The sequence below is a fragment of the Lathamus discolor genome, chromosome 3 (assembly GCF_037157495.1).
Source record: "Lathamus discolor isolate bLatDis1 chromosome 3, bLatDis1.hap1, whole genome shotgun sequence".
NCBI classification, from domain to species: Eukaryota; Metazoa; Chordata; class Aves; order Psittaciformes; family Psittacidae; genus Lathamus; species Lathamus discolor.
The window spans coordinates 102,345,494-102,368,375 of NC_088886.1; the positions used below are offsets into that span (position 1 = coordinate 102,345,494).

Consider the following 22,882-nt stretch of genomic DNA (forward strand, 5'->3'; position numbering starts at 1 on the left):
TAAAATGACAATCTCTTCATTCATAACCAAATGTAACCTTTAGAACCGCATAAAAATGCGATGAATTAAGGAAAATAATATTTACTGTGCTGAAATTGCTTGTATGCTCACCAGTACATATCTGTGTAGGTATCTTATCAGTCTTTAAGCTTAATAAGAATACTGTTTACTGTAAATTGCTGTAAAAAGTTAAAAGTTTGTGTTTCTGTAAAAGCAATAATGCATTGAGTTTTAAAAAAAATACACACACAAAAAGCAAAAAAACCCCACAAGCCCAACCAAATTGAGTGCAAGAGAGTGAACACGGGATATAATCAGCTAATTTTCCTATCCTAAATTCAGCTTCTAATCCACTAGGGTGCTTTTAAAATTTCTACTAACTGTTCTGCGGGGCTGTAGTGTAACTCTTGATAGGAACTGGGAAACATATGGAGTCATGTCCATTTCTGAGCAACCACAGCCTGTTCTATCATCTTTAACTAGGATGTAAAGTGGTGCAGAAAAGAGAGCACCTAAGCCACTTGAAACGTGTAGATGTGCTCAAGTGCTTGAGAATGCAGGTAACTTTGGTTCATGATCAAGTTGTGATTCTATTGTCTCAGCATTGATTTTGGTGCAGTTGAATAGAGATACCGGTTCGACTGCTCAATGTCCTGTTGCTTCTCTACCAAGAATTTAACATACTGCATACCAGAAGAAATTCTGCCAGCAGCAATGTTACTGCTGCTGATCTGAGGATTAGTTTAGGCTCTTGCAGTGCTGTTGGGTGTCTCTCCTTATCCATGTGAATTGCCACCTTCACAGGGCGAGGAAAACAGTCCTTTGTCAATAATGGATCTGGTCAGATGGGTGGAGCTGATTCTTTGATGACTGCTGTAGGCACCTGTTTCTCAGAAGAGGATCTTTCCGTCTGGTTACATGAGGGTCAAGAAAAATGTACTATGAGTTTTTGAAGTTACTCCACAAATCTTTCCCAACCATAAGTAGAAACAGGATCCTAGTGCATCAGTTTGAGACACTTCATATAATAGTAGTAGACACAATAGTTTTTTGACTGCTGAATCCCTAGGACAGCCTTATTCTGTATGTTATTAATAACGATCAAGGTGCACATAGTTATGCATTTTCCAAGTACTTGGAATGCTGATAACTACTTACGCAAAAAAGATGAAATTGGGGGACAACAGTTTTCACAGCTGCTAAACAGTGCAGTTTTGGTCTTATCTCTTCTGCCTTACTGCATGTTTAAGGTCTGTCCCTCTGCCTCCATAGCTACCTGCTAGGCAGCCTGGCCCTGCAGCCTGGCATGCCCTCGTGTCAAACCCACTGATGGAGAGGGCATTCAGTACTACTGGTTTATTGAGCCCTGGGTTCTTTTGTCAGCAGAATTTTTCGTAACAGTATTTAATTTTGGTTCCTAAGATATAAAGTTGTAGGTCTGACAATACTAGTTCAGTAAAGGTTTTCTTAAAAATCTTGGCATTTAAATGCCTTTTCCTTGTTGGTGCCCATGACAACAGAACCATTGGTTTGGGTATTCTGTGTCAGTTCTCTATGCATGGAGCAAAATTCCTTTGCAGCTTTTATTTGACCTCAGTAAAACCAAGAAAAAAGATTCATGCTGTTTATGCAGTTGTTCAGCTGGTAACTGTGCAGATAAGTAGAGTTGTTTAAAGTATGCTAGTGTTTTAGAAGCACCTGAATTTCACAACAGTATGTTTCTTCATATTCAGTAGTAGTAGTCAGAGCAGATGAAAAAGGTTGCTCTGTAATATTTCTTGAACCTGCTAACAGGCCCTGAGGGGGGTGGAAGATAATTTCTTCTATCTGCAGGTGCTTCATAAAATAAAACTTCCATCAGATCTGCCACACAATCTGGGAAATAGCATTTTTTTTTTTCCTGTTTGTTACAGTTGCATTAAACTTAATTTTGTGCTTGACCTTTCTACAGTAAAAGTAACACCTTTTTGCATTTCCCCATAGGTGTGCATGAAATAACGATCAATGGGACATCTTAAGTAGCTTTTTGGGTTGGGTTTTTTTTTTTGGTGGGGTGGCAGGAAAGGGATGAATCATGCAATTTAGGTGAAATAAAACTGGATAGCTACCTAATCTGAAATGTAGAATTCCTCAATTTTGGAAACTCTTTATAAGAGAAGTACTTGCTCAATTATTTTATGCCTTTCTCTAATAAGTCTGGAATGACTTGTGTCCTCTAAATTGCTTAAAATTTGTTTATCTGACTTGGTCTTGATCTGATGTAGATCAGCAGGCATTTTCAAAAGAAACAAGGTTGCAAAAACGTATGAATAGCCTTGCATCATCAGTGCGAATCATCAGAATACAGAAAATGCTGGTAAGATAATTCCCATCAGTCAGTTAAGTATTTTGGTCAGTCAGGTTTTCAAATGTAGCTCTTGGGGAGGCTGCTGTCATCTGCTTGTAGTACCACATGTTATCTGCCTGTTAGCTATCACTACTTTAATACTTTACTTTTGCAAAGGGTTTATTTGTACTGTTTAGTATTTTTCATGAGAGAAGATAAACTTTTGGTGCTAAATGTCAGTTGAAGCCCACAGTATATTTTAGCTTTGTTTTTCAGCGTGTGCTTTTTTCCTGGGTTTGGTTGGAGAACTATTGAGAAAGGGAAAGTATTGTGTTTCATCTTTCTTAAGTATAACTCACTCCTGCTTCTGTGTATTTAAATCATAATAGTTCAGAAGGCTTCAAGGGATGTTGAGAAGTTCTAGATGCCAACCTAATACATTATTGTACACAAATGGTTGACACTAATATGAAGATGTTATTGTAAGCCTAGTTGAGGATGCTAATTTAAATGCATCAGTTATGCAGTAAGTATTAGTGAATGGTAATGATGTTAGGTTAGTAAACATGATTAAATTTTTGTTTGATTTGGAACAAAAATGGGTTGAGTGGCAGAGGCCAGAACTCCAAAACAGCCTTCATAAGCACAGAGAAACCAGCATGCATAGCAGAAATCCACTTAAGGATCTTGTCACAGGTTAAAAAAAAAAAAAGAAATAAAGGGGGGTGGCAAAAAAACCTACACGCAAACTAAAACAACATATACCCACGAGTGTTACTGGAGAGAGCACTGCATTTTTATACTCTGAAGGAATAATACCTAATGTGTGATATTCTGTAGCTGAAAAAAATTAGTCTTTCAGTTTTCTTACTATGATATTTCTGTAGCTACCATCCAAAGACCAGTCTTCCCTAAAGAAAGCCAGTGTCCCACTTGATGTTCCAGGTTTTAATGCAGACAGTAGCACTTGTAGGTAGGGCTGGTTACTGCATTCCCCTTTTCAAACCTGCGGAACTCCTATAAACTGTCTAGAATTACAGTGTAAGTGAGAATCATCCCATCTCTGCAAATCTTTGTATTATAAATGAAATTCTGATTGGTCTTTTGGTTTTAAATTACTTTGGTTTCAAACATTCTCTATACTGTGCATTCTAAATATAGACTGAGTCTGTGCCAAAGACCAAGTGCAAACATACAAAACCATCATTGATAGAAAGTCTCTTTAATGACTTCCTCTGGAAACTATGATTTGAATCATATGATTCTTCTGGAGTAGCTGTAGGAGGGAATATCTGAAAAATGTAATATGGTTTTCAGAATTTTAAGCTTTTCATCTGTACAAACTTAACTTTGCATGAACTGTGCTAGTTATTTTATTCCTTGATTATTTGGCAAGACTAGCATTTCCCGCACACCAAGTCAGATCTAAAGAGAACAAAATTTAGGGCATAAATAGTCATCTGGTGATTTTTAGTTGGTGGGTTGTTTTTTTTTTTTTTTTTTTTTTGCCCCCTCCTCACACACACTTTTAGCAGGTACAGAATAATTGTTATTTTCTGGTAAATGTTTGTCAGGAAATCTGATGGTAGCCTGTTGTGTTGGCTGCGTAGCTGCAGTTGAAGCTGCTGAATTGGTGTAGTCTATCTAGTGAGAGTACTCCATCTGGCCAATATTCATCAACCAAGCCTCATCACTGAGGACTGTTGGCAACATATACTCTGTATTAACTGTATAATAACAACTAGTATTAACTTATTTTAACTTCTAGTATTAACTTATTACTAATAACAACTGTATTAACTTCTGTGAAAGGGGAAGGCAAATGATCTCTTGTTAATGGGAGGAAAGCTGTGGGAAAGGGAAAATGTTGGGAATGAAGTGGAATGGGTGAAGTGAGAGACACAGAGAGGAAATGAAAGTGACTGATGAAGAGAATGAAGGCAGTTGGGAAGAGGTAGATGTCATTCAGCAAATGAATGGTAAGAAATGTGAGTTTAGAGTGGGAGTCTTAAAGAAACTGGGCTTTTGAAAGAGTAGAATAATAAAAAGAAAGTGACAAAGATGGTATAAAGATAATGGGAAAACAGCTGGAAGGTGGGAAGAGGAAGATGTGGTGGGAAATACTGCATGAAAATGCTTATGTCACAAAGTGGAGAGGAGGATTACAGCCCAGTGTTCGTAAGTGTCTAGATTTCCAGTACTTACCCTTGTCTTGGAAATGAGATTGGACACAATTCTGAGGTTTCTACTTGTGAATATCATGGGGGAAAAGCTGGCCTACACCACTGTATTGATGCAGACTTTCATTTCTGTCCTTGCACAGTGATTAGATATCTAACATGTTACCATTCTCATCTCTAATGTTTTTGTGCTACTTCCATAAAGACAAAGTTTAGACGACTGCAACTTCAATTTGTTAAACATTTAACAGATGTCTTGTCTTGCATCAAAACATATGTATGATTTTAAATACTGAGAACACAAAACATTTGTAGTCCATGGGAGTTGAGGATATTGGCACTTTCTACTAAAAATCACAAAACAATTATAATGTGTGCAAGTAAACCAAAATGGCAATAAAGAGGACTACATTTGAGTGCAACTGTCACCCAGCTGGTTAGATTTGTGTCCGGTGCAATGTCAAATAATGTAAACTGCTTGGTTTCACAATGTCAGAGGAGAGTGGTAGTCAAGAAAGTAAGCTGAGAAAATACTGCCTTTGAAGAAAATGCAAGTTGTTCTGTGGAACCTGCTTGAAATACTGCAATGCCAAAAAGTTCATACCAAGATTTTTAGTCAAGTAAGCAACTCTTGAAAATGAACTTTCCCCCCATCCACCCAATATACAAAATATACAATGGGACATCTTTTTTTTTTCTTCCTTTTTTTTTTTATTATTTTTCATAAGTAAAACTTAAACCACGGTCATAGCTGACTTCAGCAGCAGCTGAAAATTAACATCTGGTAGATTATATTTGACTGCCTAAATTTATGTTCCTAAATCTGTATCTGCAGGTGGTGCTGTGTACTGTTCTGTCCCTGTTGGCTGGTAGTGAAAAGATGTGAGCATAGAGGTAGGGCAGGAGTTGGTGCTGGTGGTAGGAGGGGGCATTCCTGATGGGTGAGAAGTCTTTGGCTTTTTTTTTCTGTTTACTTCCTGCACAGCCTCAACCATGCATAGTGATGGTATTTCACAACCAGTATTCTGTCATTAGCAGTGCTTAGGTATTTAGAGCCAACTGGTGAATATTGTGCTGTCCCAGCCAATTTTTCTCTCAGATGGCAGGGGACCCAGGTTTGTTGTCTCTTTTGAATGAAGATTATGTGCAGCAGCTCAGCCATACCTCCCCTGGCCCTTCATTGTGTTAGTAGGTGGAAAAAAGCCCATCAGGTACAGAGCAAATATTTAGAGTAGGTCAGTGAGTGATTATAGAGGGGTGTATGACAGCTCTGTACATCCATGCTTCACCATGGATGGGTAAATTGGGGCTTTTGGGAGAGAGAGAGTTCGTGTTTGTGCCACTGAAGAGTTTTGTTCTGAAAATATTGCAAACCTCTGCTTCCCGTATTAAAATGGAGTTTTTCTTCTCTCTTGCTGACTTCCTTCAGTTGCCACTGGCTTTATCACCTTAATGACAGCTTTCTTTTTTCTTTTCTTCTTTCTGGGCATGGACAGGCTAAAGGTTGTCTAGACAGTGAGGTATGTAAGGCAAAGCCACTAATTAAGGTATTGACATAATCTTATGCCCAGCATCGCCATTCAGGAGTTAAGCTGGCATGGTAGCATACGGGCAGTGCAAAGTGATATTTTTAGTTTTCCTCAAGCAGTGTCTTTGTTTTCTAAGTCTTGTGTTTGGAGGTAATTTTTTGGAGTGACTCTCATGCCCAGTAGTAGCAGTAAACAAAAGCAAGTATTAGCAATAATTATTTGTTTAATTTTGGTGGAAATCTGTCACAGTAAAGTCTGAGTTTGAAGGCAACTTTTGCTATATGGCATAAATTTATTATTGAATTATCTATTTTTACTTAATGGAAAATGTATCTTCACTTAAAAATATTTAGACAGCTAAACTGTAGGGAGAATTTCAGCTGTCCTATCTTGTTCGTCTGCAGCAAAACTTAACATGGGGATTTTTCTTTTACTTTAAACTGAATATAGAACTTGAAACACAGATGACTTCCTTTTAGTTTCTCAGCCTCTCAAAGCAAATGCCACTGCCACCATTCTTTCTAAGGCCCAAGTTTTCCATACTTCACTATATTCTACTCCAGTTTTGGTATGCTTTGCCAAGATGGCCGACATTTGCGTATTTAGCAGTCTGAAATACCCAGTCTCTCTTTTGTGAGAGGCTGCTCTCCTCAGGTTGAGAGATAAAGCAGGAAGAGCTGTATTCTTTGTTTATGATGTTTGACTTGTGAATATTTCAAGGAAAAGAATCCTTGTTTTTTTAATAATTCCCCACATACTCACTTTTGGTACTTTCTGCTAAGCTTCATAATTAACCTAGAGACTAACTGTTGCAATTTTTTAACTATTGCTTATCTTAACACAACTTGTAAATGGCAAATATCTTCTGTACCATGTCGCTAAGGCAGTCGGTACATAATTGACTTAAAGATCTAAAGCAAGTATCTTGCTGACATTGTGTTTACTGTTTGGAAAGCCAGATTAATTACAGTATGTATTGCAGTTGTTGTATTATGTGCTACATCTGCTTTTAGTGAACTTTCTCTGTAAATGAGCAACTGTCAGTGCATACTGTTTCTCATACTCTGAAGAAAAATTCCCCAAACTTGTAATTGCGTACTTTAAAAATTAAAGAACCGTTGTCTTTAGATCACAAGTTCGTTTATTTCTTTTGTTTCTGGAGGAGCTGACTCAAGCATAGACATCTCCTCCCTGTTTTGCAATGAGTAAATGAACAGAAGAGACTGTCCCAGGCCAATTGAAACTTGGCCACCGGAGTTCATGTTAATTCTCTTCAATCTGAGCAGCTAGACACGCACAAATCCACAGCATCCTGTGTGCCAGCAGCTAACAGCAAATACTTCATTTACTGGAATTATTTGTACAAGCATCCAGACGGCTACCATTTCAGAAACCGAGCAGATCAATTCTTTCCTTTTTGTGTGCAGTGTAGGTGACAACTGAGACGGCTTTTAAAGGAAGTACCATTTGCTTGAGCCTTTTCTCTTGTTTGCAGTTACTTTGTAGATTCTTCTGTACTTAGTGTGTGTGGGGGGGCATACAGCAATGAATGCCAGCCCTACAAAAAATGTAAAATCATTAATTTATACTGGTGCAGAGAAAGGTTCAATATATCTGTGGTCACATTTGTGAGTGATTTTAGGAAACAAATTCTAGGTAGCAAGGGAAGCCAGCAGGTAAGCATGGTACTTTAAATTTACAGAAGAGTGAAACTGCTCGTTCCTGTAAGAAGAGTAGCAACAAAGGTTGGAGCTTTTGTGTTTTTGATCAGGGCTTGCCATGCTTTCTGTAAAGAGCAGTGATTTACTTGTACTTGAGCAGGTAGTGAGGAGCCAAAATACAAAAGCAGTTGTAATATGAAGGGAATTAGCAAGGGGCTCAACATCCAGTTAGCGTGCTTGGCAGTAACTGTAGTAAAAACTGACATTTTGGGCCCTGGAATGTAATAAATAAACACTTATCATTGCGATTTAAATTACTTGTGAATACAAGTTTTTCCAGTGAAAACTGGAATTAGCTGATTTATTGCATTTGGATTTTTAGGAGCTTCTATCCCTTAGTAGACACCTTGCAATGTCCCCCATATTGTGTTTATATGTAAGCTGGAGACTGATGTAATGTTCTATTCAGACTCCAACCCTTCTATTTAAACTGAAGCTTGGGACATACAAAAAAAACTTTATCAAGATGAGTGCTGAAATTTGCATCACACAGATGTCCAAGAGGCAATTAATTTTCCAGAGGTAGGTTTTGCTGTCAGTCTAGTACTGGAGAGAGACAGATGGAAAGAACTGATGCAGAGAAAATTAATCTGCAAACAGCTCAAGGATGATTTGTTTTGGTTTGTTGTGTTTTGTTTTTTTTTTTCCTTTCAAAGCCAATACTTGACATCTATCAGGTGTTTTTTAAGCATATCACAAATCAGTTTCCCTGCAGAGGAACAGTATGGGCAGTGTTTTGTTCACTTGATATAAACCCCTTCCTAAAAAGGGAAGTGCAATCTTTAAGTAGATTACTGATCTTCAGGAGAGGAAGTTCATTTCCCAAGTGAGCTGCAAAGTACCTGTCACTCTGGAGAAAATCATTTAATAACTGTGTGAATAAGAATAACCTTTCAATGTAAAATGTACAGGTGTTAACAGTGCCACATGCTAATAGCCAAGCAATGGTAGATTATTGCATTAAAATATGTAATTCAGTATTCACATCAAAAATTCACATAAAAATCAAGATGCTGTATAAAAGCATCTTGAAGTTTTTAATCATCATAAATAATTAACACTAGGTGACTAATTCTTTTCTTTATTAGGTGCATCACACATGGACTTAGAAGGAAGGTGTAATATCACTTCCTTTATTTGCCTATTAGCATCCTGGGGACTACAGCTTGCACAGCAGTGATGCATGGGAAAAGCTATAACACTGCCATGCTGGCTTAAAAAAAACCCAAACAAACAGCCATGCGCTTTTGCTCTTACAAAGTATGAAAAGAAATAGTCGTGTTCAGGGAATGGCAGAAACTAGTTTATAATAATCACAACAATTTTAGAGTCAAATTTAATATGCTTATTATCATAACATTAAAATATGTATTGATATTTCAAGCCCATGACGTAGAAATGTTGTGTATGTGACAATGATCTAACTTTCTGTATCAGAAAATGGCTGCCTTCTAACAGCCTCAAAAAAGATTTAGATGCTTTTCTTCCTTAGTATCTTTATATTGTAGGCAATGTTATTTATATGAGGTACACAGAAAAACAAAACAGGCAGTGAATGTTATTTGCTTCCACTTGAGTTCTGTTTCATAAGAGACTAATAAGCCATTAACTTAGTGTTAGACCATGGACCTTTAGACTAAAGTTTTACTTGATTGTCAGTAGTATAAGAAACCCCCTGTATTGTGCCCTTATGAGTCTTTCGTTTGCATGCTCTGTGTACCACCACTACACAGGTAGCTGATGCAGACATCATGCACTAGATTTTATGAACAGTAAGCTGATGAATTTTCTTAATACTCAGATCTTATGTTTATTAGAAGTAAGGAAAAGTAAGTACTGTCATTAATGTGTGTTCTGTTAGAGCTCAACACTCAGTCTTTAACAATAGTTCACTATAATGTAAATACCCTAATGGGGTTTTTTATGCTTGGTGTTTTCAATATTTGCCCAAAACTGTTTGTTTTCCAGTGGCAACTATTGCTCCTGCTGGGCTTCTGACCTCAGCAGGCACCAGTCTGTGTTTCCCCTCTGCTCACAAACCTCCTGTTCGAGCTTTTGAGCTGCTTGTTGCTCTGCCTCTAGTATTAGCTCCTTGAGACCTGGCTGTAATCTGTTCCTGCAGAGGCTGTTTGCTGATGAGGATCTCTTCTCGGGGATGGTCTGCTTCTCTGTGGGATGTTGCATCTTCTCACTGTGTTCATTGCACTCAAGATCTTTACTTTGTATCTGATTATATGCTTAATGTTGTGCATTTGTATCCCCTGTGTTTGGGTTGGGGTGGGAAGCTTAAAAGTACTCTCTGAAAGGCAGATAGACTCAACAATGCATGATCTGACTATGCCTTGCTCTAATTTGAAATAATTTTTATGTACTGCATGTGATTGTTGCTACATGGTTAGCTCTCAAGAAAACAAATTCTTTTTTTATTATTGGACTTGCAGTTTTTCTCATTAAATAAAAAACATTACAAAAAAAAACCCACCAAAAAATCACCATTCCCCATGTTCATCAGGAATACAGTTCAAATAGGAACCTCTAAAAACATAATAATCCAGGACAGGGCAACTTTTCTGAGGAGAATCCATTTCCCTCTGTAAAAGTGTGTTACTAAAGCAGAGAGTGTAATAGAGTACTTGTAATCATAACCAGAATTACCATATCTAGCCATCTTTGGCTTTAGTCACCAGGTGTGATGTCCTGTCAGAAACCAGTTATTTCCATCTTTCTGAGAACATTTCATTTCATACCAATTCTCAAGAGGACAGTTTTGTCTTCTTCACTCAGGGGTACCTAGTACAGTAGTCTTTGCTAGAGACTAGCTGCATCCTCCTGTTTCAACCACAGAATTAATACTTTCCCACAGCTGTATAAAAGTCAGCTCACATATCGGAGTGCAGTCAGAGTAATCAGACATTAAAATGTGCAGCAGTAATCAGGAAGCCTGGAGGTCTGAAGTAAGTTTAGTTGGATTTGGATGTGGGAGAATTTGCAAAGAAGGTTCAGCCTGAGGCATGAACCTTCTCTCATTTAGGCTCATGAGTCGGATGTTGTGATGTTTTTTATTTAGCAAAACACAGCCGCAGTGATATTTTTGCATATGTGTAAGAAACTAAAATTACCGTGAGCCTTATGCATCAAAACTGTAACCTTGAATATAACTCTGTGTGTGGTGAAGATTGTATTATTATTTATAGGAATGTTGTGGGTTGTTTTAAAGCTTCTACTGAGTTGATCTTATAATACTATAGCTTTTTTCTTCACTTTATTTCGTATTTTCTTTCCCAGACATTGTGGTTCTGTGTTTGTGCTTTGAGGTACAATGGTAACAGACATTTAAGTAATGAACTGTGAATTCATTGGTTCCATCCTGAAAAAATAAGACATAACAGACTTTGTGGCCTGCTGAGAGATTGCCTTACGTTGAGTGGTTACTTAGGCTAAAGGCTGAGGAACAACTGCCCAAGAAGTAGCAGAATTGCAGCATTACATGTGTCTTTTAGTGTCTAAATGCATTTATATAATGTCCCTAATGACCTTTTTAAGAAAAAGTAAAATAAGGAATTTAAGCTGATTATGGTGGTAAGAAACTTAAATTTTGTAACTAAAATGGAGTCTCTGACTACAATTAATTAATTCTTGTTTCTTCTTTTCAGGTTTTCTTCTTCTCCACCTTGGCCTTCCCCTTCTCCTTTCAAATATGGTTATTTTTCCTGTTTAAGTTGCATATGTTCTGTTACTTTTTCCTTGCCTTACCTCTTGCTTATGATTCAAGAAGTCTTTTCAACTTCATTTCCTCTGTCACTGGGTCCAAAATGCAGTCATCAATAGCTTATTTCTCCAAAACTAATAAGTTGTACAGGTAATCTATTTTTCTAAAGCTTATCTGATGCTTCTGGCTAATTTTCACTTAATTCTGGGCTTTCTGAACATTAATTTTTATTGCTCTGCTGGCATGTTTCAAGGCTACTGAGAGACCCAAATGTGGGATTCAGCTATGATTTGATGTACAAGTATGCATCTTTTTATTTATTTTCATTTGTGAGGCTACACCAACCAGATATTTCACTTTAGCCATTTTACTGAAAGTAGCCTGTTAAAGTTTTTAGAGTTTTCTTTTGAACCATACTGAAATCTTTGAGAAACAAGATTATTTGCTCTACCAGATGTTGAACAGCATTTCTTCAGTTTGTGTGTGTAAGGTTGATGTTTTACCCAGTCTCTGCTTCATGAATATCTGTGTGTGTCTATATATGTGTCTATACATGCGTTTTCATAAATGGTGCAAAGAAGTAAAGAGGAGATTGTAGGCTTCACTGTCCTGCAGTTGCTACAGTGCAGAACCAAAAAGCAATGCTTTTATGTGTCAGTGACGTGGACAGTGGGATTGAGTGGACCCTCCGGAATTTTGGTGATGACACCAACCTGTGTGGTAGGGTCGACACAATGGGAAGAAGTGATGTGAAATTAATGACGTTCAAGGTCAAGTACAAGCTCCTTCACATGGATCAGGGCAATCCCAAGTGCAACTCCAGGCTGGGCAGAGAAGGGCTTGAGAGTGTTGGTTGATGAGAAGCTCAACATGACCTGGCAGTGTGCACTTGCAGCCCCGAAAGCCAACAGTACACTGGGTTGCCTTGAAAGAAGCGTGACCAACAGGTCAAGGGAAATGATCTCCCACCCTGTGAAACCTCAAGTACTGCACACAGCTCTGGGACCCCCAACACAAGAGGTATGTGGAGGTGTTGGAGTGAGTCCAGAGGAGGACCATGAAGATGATCAGAGGGCTGCAGCACCTCTGCTAAGAAGACAGACTGAGATAGTTGGGCTTATTCAGCCTGAAGGGGTGAAGGCTCCAGGGAGGCCCTAGAGCAGCTTTCAGTGCCTAAAGGGGACCCACAATAGAGCTGGAGTGGGACTTTTTTCAAGGGTGTATAGTGACAGGACAAACAGGAATAACTTGAAACTGAAAGATGGGAGATTTAGGTTAGACACTGGGAAGTTCTTCACTATGAGGATGGTGAGGCACTAGCAGAGGTTGCCTAGAGAAACTGTGGCTCCATCCCTAATAGTGTTCAAGGCCAGGTTGGATGGAGCTTGGATCAACCTAGTCTAGTGGGAGATGTCCTTGCCCATGGCATGGGGTTTGGAACTAGATGGTCTTTAAGGTCTTTTCCAAGCCAAACCTTTATGATCCTGTATTTACTGCTCCTCATACGGCTATGTAACAGCAACAAAAATGTAAAAAGAACAAAGGGTTACATGTAAACTGCTTTTCCTGGTGCTGTGGCAGAAGCAGTGCAACAAATACCTGCTCTTTCTCAGCCTCCTTATCATTCTGAATAGAACAGAAATGCTTCTAAAAATGGTTTGAAGTTAGATGCTAGTAAAGTGGAAAGTTGAGCTAAAGTTCTGAGAAGAGAGTCTTTCAAATATGTGTGCAAATATAGGCAGTGATTGTAGCTTTTCCCAAGGATGTTTTGTAATCAGCTGTTTGTCCACAACAAACAAATCCCCTAGAATGCCCAGAGCCTCAGGATATGTCTCCTCTGAAGACACCATTAATTGCTTGCAGCCCATGTTGAGTTTTGTGATGCTTTGTGTAGGCTTTTGGTCATGCCTAAATTAACTAGTTGAAATCTCATTCAGAGATGATGATGCTGCAGTGTAATGTAAGCTACAAAACAACAAAAATTAAAAAAAATCCACAAGCTAAAACCACCACCTATGTTGTTGGATATGTCTGAGGATACACAAGGAGTCAGAAGTGGTAAATGGCCCACAACATTCTGCTTTAATATACAAGTAGCCTTTTTTTCTCCTGTGGTTTGGACACCAGGAGGTGAAGGAAGTACACTGAGCTGCATTGGAGAGAAGGTGAAAAGTCGTTTAAACTGATAAGCCAACAGCAAGAAGTGTCCGAGTGACAAATCTCCTTTTTTATTCAGTTGAGTTACTTTGCATATCCCTTTAATCGTGAGCATTTGTTGCATGCTTTTAGCCTTAATGTTTCTTCTCCATGGGATCAAATTGAGCCTATTTCAAGACTATCTTGGCTATCATGGATCTAGTTTGGTCAATGAGTATCCACTCTAACAGCTGTATGTGTAGTATTTCCTAATTTATTTTAAAAAATTACATTGACTCAATTCAGTTGTCCATTTTTCCATGTTAATAAGAAGTCCGTGACCTTTTTTATTAACTCACTTGTTTTATAGACCTGTGTTTCATCTTGTTTTAGGATGAATGATGAGCTCACATTTTCATTAGACAACTCAGTGTGTTCCGTTGACTTTCTCTTTTTATTTTAACTTCTCATAAAGTTTAGTGTGGTTTTGCTAGTAATTTGGGGGCGAGTATTTTCGTAGTTTGTCCTTAAAAATGTTAGGCCTGTTTGTGTCTTTATTTTAATTCGGGCTGTGCAAGTTCAGTAATACTCATGGCCTATTCAGATCCTAATCAGCTTCTTACTGACTGTCATCTGCTCTGGTGCTGCCCAGTTGTCTAGCTATTTTTAGGATATTGTTATTTCTGTAACTTAAGTAAAGTCTGTTCATCCTGTAAACAAGCTAGATGCATAGCTGTGGTCTGAAGAGCTTGCCCAGATGTTAAATGTGATGTCTGAATTGCAGGAGAGGCCTACACAGTTAAATGGCTTAATTATTTTAAATACTTTTTGTCTGGCAAAAATCAGTGTAGATGCATGTGCACTGGCACAAACATATCTTTGCTTGGAGGAGTTTTGTTTTGTTTACTGAAATTTTGCACACAATAGTAGAAAAAAGCTGGAGGCTTGCTTGTATAGCTGTGGACAAAGACAGAGGAGGTGGAAACTCTGCCAAAGTTTGGAGTGAGGAATTTGAGGATAGGAGCAATAAAAGCCCACTTGAAGGCAGGAGTCTGCCAAATGAAGGCTGTTGAGAAAAAAATTCCAGCATTTTCTGTTGTGTAACTTGAGTTTTCTATTTTATGTACATATTCCCCCATTCTTGAGAAGGGGGGTGAGATCTGTTAAAATTAGTTTTATCTTTTCCATTCTTAGGGAAAATGATACTTCCCATCAAAGTCATTAAAAGATAGGTTACTGTGCAATGGTATGGGTTTTATATTTTGCAAGACACTAATCATGTTGTTTCTTATGAATCAAAATCTTTTCCCGTTTCTGATACTACACTTCTGTTTAAAGCACTAGAGCCTTATATGCTTTTAGCACACAGACATCTTCTGATGCTTTTGTTCTGTGTTTATAAATAGTTCATAAAGCTTTGGTGTCTTATTTCTTCATTCATGGTAGGCATCTGTGTGTTGCTGTAGCTCTAGTGTTAAAGTATATTTCCAGCTGTATTCAAAACCTTAAAAATAAAAAAAGGGGGAGGGGGAGAGGAGGAAGGGTGACCAGGGAAATGGGATTTTCCCCCCAACCCACAGTAAAAACAGATAACCAAACCCAGTGTTCCCTAGGGATGAAGTATGGCACAACATCTTGATGATTGTATGGACACCTGGATAAAACTGGCATTGTTATGGCCTGAGTTGCAGCAAGAGCCATTTCTTTGGGAATTGGTTGATCTTGTTCAGTGGGTGGTCTCTTGCTAGTTAAGGCTATGTGCAGGTGCTGTGGTCTGTTCAGCTACTGACTTGGAGGGTGACTTTATGCTTATCTGTACTGACAGTACTGTACATACATTACACCTGCTATACCTTTAAGTCTGACAGTCCTTGTCATGCTTTTAATAGTGCCATTTATCTTGTTTTGGACTTTGTTGAGAATGCATTGCAACAGTTGCACTCTGTGGGTGTTTCAAATATATGTAGAGCTTTGTCCAACAAATATTTTTGTCTTAATACTGAGGCAAGGTGGTATTTCTTGTTTATAAATAAATAAATAAAAGTGTAGCTGTTAATCCATGGAATAAATCCTTCCACCTGTAAAATAGGTGGCAGGGAGAAGTTTTATGTTCAGCCCCATTTAATCTAAATACAACAGCAAACATATATCACTTGTCATATGCAAGTACTGAACACCCAAAGTTTGTGGTTCCAAGAAACAATAAATTGTCTGGAATCATTTTGAATGTATTCAGCTCCTTATTAGTGGCAACAGCTAAGTCAGCTGTTTTAATTACTCCCATGTATTGATGCTCAAAGACCTTACATGTTTGTTTCATCCCTGCTTTGGTAGGAATTCTAAAAACAATTTTCAGATAGGAATTCTAAAAATGGTTTTCAGATACTGCCCAGTTTCAGACTTTTCCACAAAATGCTTTGGATTATAACCAGTAAGCTGAAACTGAAGGTAAATGCTGATTCCGTTAGTAATAGATTTTCTGTATTTAACGAACAGTTGTTTGAGGTCAAATGCAGCCTGATCTGCACTGGGTTTGGAAGAAGCTTGGGAGAAGCTTGCCTTTTATTTCCTGGTAAATGTGTTTGTGGTGTAGTGTTTTAAAAACAGAAACAGAAAGTCCTGTCCTTTGAAATTAACTAACTTAGCCAGGAAAAACAAAAAACACCAAAAAACCCCAGGCAGCTTCTCTAGCTCATTTTTTCTTAATGATTGGTCCAATGAGAGAGTGTTTAGGGTTGTGATCAAAAAGAGAGCTTATGTAATGATAGGTGATTTGATAAGTGTATCTTACCAGACCTTCACTGGAAGACACTATTGAAACTAAGGGTTATTTAATCTCAGGGAGGGAAAAAAAGGTAGAACAAGAACCAGTGAACCTGTGTCAGAAAGCAGGCATGTATCTGGGAGGCTGACATGGAGGAACCATTAGAGCAGACAGTTCTCTGCTTTTCCACGCTTTCTAGAGGAAGCTATGCAAGCAAACTGGTTGATTCCGCAGAGAGGTATATTTAAGAAATTTAAAGGTCGTAATGTACAGAAAATCAGGTTACGCAATCTAATTGCCTCTATATATTTTTAATGAATTCCAAAGTCATCTATATTTTTTTGATGTTTTAGTATTATTTGATTTTCCTGCAGACCCTACATAATTTCAATGCACTTTCAACTCCTGCAAAGCCAGTTCAAAGAATTCAAAATCTGTTAGTTGCAAGTAACTCTTCTCATGCAGAAGTTTGAGCAGATGTCATATCTAAATTTTGTTTCCTTGAAGAGTGAGCAAGTCTCAAAAGAAGAATGCTTAACTTAAAAATGAGTTGGCTCATTTCCAGTACCAACCACTGTGTCATTGAGAAGTTATCAAGGAGAGGGTACTTCAGACCAATTTTGAAAGATTTTGTAGTATATTTCAGAATTGTCACTGGCATCAGTGGATTCTTTTTTACTTAGTGGCTGCTGCTTTACTTTTGGTTTGAGCTTTTTTCCTCCAAAAAGAGCAAAGAAAGGTTAAATGTAGAAATACAGAGGGGTTTTTGCTGAAGCTGTCAGTATCAGCAAAAAAGGAATCCTACTGAGATGAGAAATAGACAAAATAAGTATTCTAAAATGTCTTTTCACCCATGGCTAAACAAATAGTATTATGGAATTGTAATCATCTTTCATACTAAGAAGATGACAGGCTTGATTTCAGATACTTTTCATACTTGTAACCAAACGTGTATTAAAATATAATGTTCACAAATATGTGAAAAATCAAGCCCAAAGTGGGGGTGGTTGGATTTTGTGTTTTTCCTGGTTGCTTCTAAAAAGTGCTTGGGGCATACATAGTGTGCTAGAATCTGCTCCTGGGAATTTCTGCCTGTGACATCCACTTCAAATATCATTCACAGCTTAAACATATTAGAACCACATGGCTCACTGTCAACTTAAAAAAGAAAATAATTGCCCTTAAGGCTATTTTGTTTTGGAATTGGGTGGTGGTTGTTGTTGTTGATTTGGGGCTTTTTTCTTTCTTTTTTTTTTTTTTTTTAACTTTGCTACATTGTGTAAATGCTGAAGTGGCAGTTTTTTGGAGCTTCTGTAGATACAGCGTGCATACCATGTTTTTGCAACTACAGTTGTTCAGGTTTTTTTAATGAAATATATGTTTCTCATAACTCAAAATGCTGCATTTTTCTTGACTTTAGTGAAAGTTGGCAGCAAATCCTGTGTTCCTTCAGTGTTTCTGTATCTTCAGCCTGATGTGCTCAGAACTTCCCAGTGGTAGAGACTAGAGATTTTTTTTTTTCTTGTGGGAACAAAAAGAATATCCAGACATGGCTTAAACAGTTTCAATTTTCAATTGAATACAACAGGTTTACAATCTAAAGCTGCATTTTTTGGCATTTCTTTAGTAGTTAAGTGATTTTTCAATCATTGAGATGATGGGAAAGGCAGATACATCGTGTTACAGCTATTGAGAGTATATTTATTTTCACATACCCTGACATGTATGTATCTGCCTAGCATAATGAATTAAATGAATTCATTAGCCGGAATAGGTTTTAGAATTTTATGGGGTTTTTTTGAGAACAGTTCATCCCACTACAGGAGAAAAAGCACTGTTACACTGAAGAGGACTTAAGAACTGGGGAAAGAAATTGGCATTACCTGCAAAATCATACCCTTGATTCTAATACTTAAATATTTTTTTGTTTGCTTCAATTGAACCTATATCTAATGTTTTGATGGTAATTTTGTATTGTGGCGCTTTATGCTTCTGGACACCAGGTGGTGCTGCTAAACTAGCTCATGTGTAATTTTCACACTCTTTAGAGTAATTGATACTTGATCTAGTTCCAGAGTCAGTTCTATACTATCCACCCAGGTGTATATTCCAGGATGCAGAGCTGTACCTGATAGCTCAGCACACTACCACCTACTGTTTAAGGACAGTGGTCTGAAAATTACAATGTATACTGAAATATGTTGTAGAATCAACATTTTGGATCTGGCTGTGCAAAACTGCTATCAGCTGGTGTTTCTCCTGGTGTATAGCTTAGTAGCAAATCTTAATTTATGAACTTGACAATTCAGAAATTTGATTTATTAAAGTGTCATTTATGTCATTTAAGTTTGATTTAGTAACTTCAATCAGAAAACTTCTGGTGGAGCCACCTTTGTTGTGAGGTTAAAACTGCAAAGTTCCGGAGGCTAAATATAATGAAATGATGATGATGATGAGGATGGATTTCAGTTTGCATTTTTTTTTTAGACATTGTTTTTGTTTATCTTGAGTGAGGCCATCAAAAAGCTTTCAGTTGTCCTCTGTTAATATTTGTTTGGAAGACATGATGGCTTAGGTACGTAATATCATTGCAGAGAACATTTATAGTACTGTGATGTACATTTAGCATTTGATTTCTTTTTATTTTAAGTTGCTTATCATGTTTGATAAATTCATCTGGTTATCCTAATTGTGGGTCTGAAGGGATGAAACAATACATTTGATGCTGAATCCCTACGATTAGTGATACAGTTTATCACTGAGCTATAAATAATGCATTCAAAGTTATTTAAGTAATTAAGCAGATTTTTAGATATTTTTCTTAATTTTTCCTTACATATCTGTCTGTCTTTTATAGATCCTCATATTAAAGTCTCTGGAAAAAAGGAAAATGTTAAAGAAGCTAAAGAGAAAATCATGTCTGTCTTGGACACAAAAGTAAGGAAGAACTTCTTTTGAATGACACCTTATCCCCCCATTTTGTGATGACATTGATCTCTTTAAGTGGGCTCATTTAAACAGAAGTTGCTTATGGATGTTCTGAAACTTAAGTCTCCAGTATATTCTTCTTGGATGTTGATATTTGATATATACACACATATTTAAACATGGTACAACAGAATACTTGCTTAATGCATTTTTTCCAGATCTTATCTATATAGAAATAATATTTCCAGCCATATGACTAAAAGCATGCACAGTTTCATCGCTGGATTAGGGTTTTTACTTCAAAATCTGAAATACATTTTCACTGCAAACAGTAGATAATGCAGCGACTTCAGCAAACCTAAAATTTTGTTTTTCTTTGAAGTTCAATTTCAGGAGCATTTATGCAGTTCTGTTTCTAACTGTTACTGCATTTTTATCCTCTGAAACATTAGGACCAGAACTTATAAAACATCTAGATTTTGTTCAGGGGTTTCATGTATTCATCAGATTTTATTTTCATCAAATAGCAAGACTTTGGGCAGTGTGAATGGCTTCTGCATAGTTAACCACAGAATCCTAGAACACCAGGTTGGAAGGGACCTCGGTGATCATCTTGTCCAACCTTTCTTAGCAAAGCATGACCCCAGATGGCCCATCATCCTGCCCAACCAAATCACAAACATAAATCCAGAAAGTGTAATCTACCACTTCCCTGGGGAGATTATTCCAATGGCCGATTATTCTTATCCTGAGAAACTGTCCTCTTGTGTCCAACTGCAATCTCCTCAGTAGTACCTTGTACCTGTTACCCCTCATCTTTTCCATGTGACTGACTCCTTGTAAAAAGGAAGTATCCATCTTCTTTGTAGTCACCCTTTAACTACAGGAACATGGTAATAAAATGTCTCCACTGAGCCTTCTTTTCTCAAGGCTGAACAAACCCAATTCTTTCTCCCAGCCTTTCTGTATAAGGCATGTTTTCTCAGCCCGTGGATCATCTGTGGCCCTTCTCTGGACCCTCTCCAGCCTGTCCACGTCTTTTTCTTTATAGCAAGTACCAAAACAGAACACAGTTACAGTCAATGGAGCCTGCAGAACAGTTCCAGTTAATGAAAAGCACCCTCCAGTTGGTCAGCTAAACTGCCCTCTAGATGCTACTGACTTTATTGGAAGATCTACACTGGTTATAATGGAGCACAGACACATATACTTCAGTGTCTGTATTTTGACCTTAATCCCACACACTCCTTTTCTCTCCCTCTGAAAAAGAAAGGCAACACATCGCCACTAATATCCAACACTGCCATTGGGTGGACTGTTTACTCAGTAGAGACCTTTAGCTGCTGCCACCATTCTGACAGCGGAATCCAGACAATTTCTGAAGGGAACAGAGGGCCAAATATACAGTTCAAACCATCTTCAAAAATAATTTAAGCAGACACACCAACTTTTTGTTTCTCTGAACAGATTGCCAAAAGGAACTCTCCAGTGATAAGCACCATTTTTTTTAACAGCTATTAACATTATTCTGGACTGTTAACAATACAGTTTCTAATAACAGCTGTTGGCAGTGTTTGTGTATTTTAAAAAGTGATGTACCAGTAAAATCTGATATGTTTGTTAAAGGAGGAGAAAACCCTGTTATTTTAGGTCCTATGGCTTTAGACTGCATCATATGATCCTGTGATAGATCAGACACAGGTGTGTGACTGCAATTGAAAGAACATAGAATTAAAAAACATTAGAATGGATTGCCGAAGGACATGTAAACCCCAGCTGATAAAAGCAAGTATATGCTTTAAAAGCCTTAGACATTTTTTTGAAGATATATTTTGGGGTATATATCTTTGTTATTTTCTTACTGGAAAGAAAATGTGAATGGTTTAGCATCTGACTAAGATCTATATTAAAAACATCTTACTTGAGTAGAAGCTAAGCCATAGCAAAAAATACTTTGGAAATATAATTTTGAATGTCATCCTTGAAGTTACATTACTCTAAAATACTCAGGTTATGCTGTGGACAAATCTAATCATGGATACTTGATTTCCAGAGCAATCGGGTAACCTTGAAGATGGATGTTTCGCATACAGAACATTCTCATGTGATAGGTAAAGGTGGCAATAATATTAAAAAGGTGATGGAGGAAACAGGATGCCATATCCATTTTCCAGACTCAAATAGGAATAATCAAGCAGAGAAAAGCAACCAAGTAAGTATTGATTACTATTTAATTCATTTATACTGTAATTCCTGAAAGTATAAAAAAAAAAATAAATCTCTAAGTACTACTACTTTCGTCAATTTGGGCTTTTTGGCAGGGAAATAGACTTTTGGTATTTATACTCTGTGGAAATCACGAGACTTCCAGAGTGAGCAAATATCTAAAAACAGATGGAAACAATTTGTGAAGGCTCATGAATCATTTTAATTTTTTTAAAGTAACATTATTTTGAGCATATGGAAGTCAACAACTTAGTGCAAATGGTAGAGAAGTGGTATGAAAATCCTTGGTTTGTTAATGTTTTGCCTGTTCAACACCTGACCTATTTAGAATATTGATTAATTTGGTGCTTTTGGTTTATGATGTAACTTAGTTGAAAAACTAATCTTGGTGGATAGTCTGCAAAATTGGATGCCCTATTATAAGACTTCAACTTTCTTGGAATAAGCCATTGCACCAGGATTTTACATTTTTTTGTAATGCTGATACTACTGGAATGTTCAAGTCTTTCATCACTGTATTTAGAATTTCCTCTTGTGCATCTGAGTGGGTGCTGAGCAAAATGCAGCAATTTCAAAACACTCAAGAAAACCTGCTTAGCATTGAGCACATGTGTGCACAGTAGTAATTATTGATTTGATCCAAACTATGCTTTAATATTAATTGATTACTTTTTAAACTTATTTTGGTTTTCAGCTACTGTTTAGAGAACACTTAACATGTCAGTGGGTGTAAAATAAGTGTTGATTTTTTTAATTTTTTTTTTATTTTTTAAGAGAGCACAGATACCTGAATAACATTTCCAATGCCTCATTTGAAATTGTGATGCTATATTTTCTGTATTCTTGCTCTTCCAGGTGTCTATTGCAGGACAACCAGCTGGAGTGGAGTCCGCAAGAGTTAGAATTCGGGTAATAGTCTATTTCAGTATAGTGTTCCCTTGAAAACACCTGAAAGGGGAAAAAATATAGTTTTCAGAACCCTAGGGTTTTCTGGCTCTGTCTTATGACAGCAGTAATAGGGTAACATGTGAGTATCCGTATGAGTAAAATGTAAAGGGCATTATAAAAGCAGTAATTTGCATACTGGCCAAACTTAACTAGCTTCAAGGTGGACCTTGAACACGAAGTCTACAGTATAAACAAGATATAATAAAGCATCCCACACAGTGTTTAAAATTACATTTTAATTTAGCCTCCACAGATGGCCTGTAGACACTCAGGCATTCTGTGTGGATTTATGACTTGAAAAAGGCAATTACTGCCTTTTTAATTTAACCATTTTTATGTATAATTTGTGTAAATAATTTGGTGGAATTTAGTTTCATTCTCTACTTGTCGCACTTTTTAATCTTTAACTTCTAGT

General features: G+C 37.3%; 1 protein-coding gene across 1 annotated transcript in view; it reads left to right on the forward strand.

The window, feature by feature from the left end:
• The window catches only part of BICC1 (BicC family RNA binding protein 1), a 112,482-nt gene that overhangs the window by 63,047 nt on the left and 26,553 nt on the right, over positions 1–22,882 (forward strand). Inside the window, exons 4-6 of the mRNA XM_065670840.1 lie at positions 19,223–19,302; positions 21,347–21,505; positions 22,375–22,428. Of these exons, the coding sequence (XP_065526912.1) occupies positions 19,223–19,302; positions 21,347–21,505; positions 22,375–22,428 (293 nt within the window). The remainder of the gene's footprint in view (positions 1–19,222; positions 19,303–21,346; positions 21,506–22,374; positions 22,429–22,882) is intronic.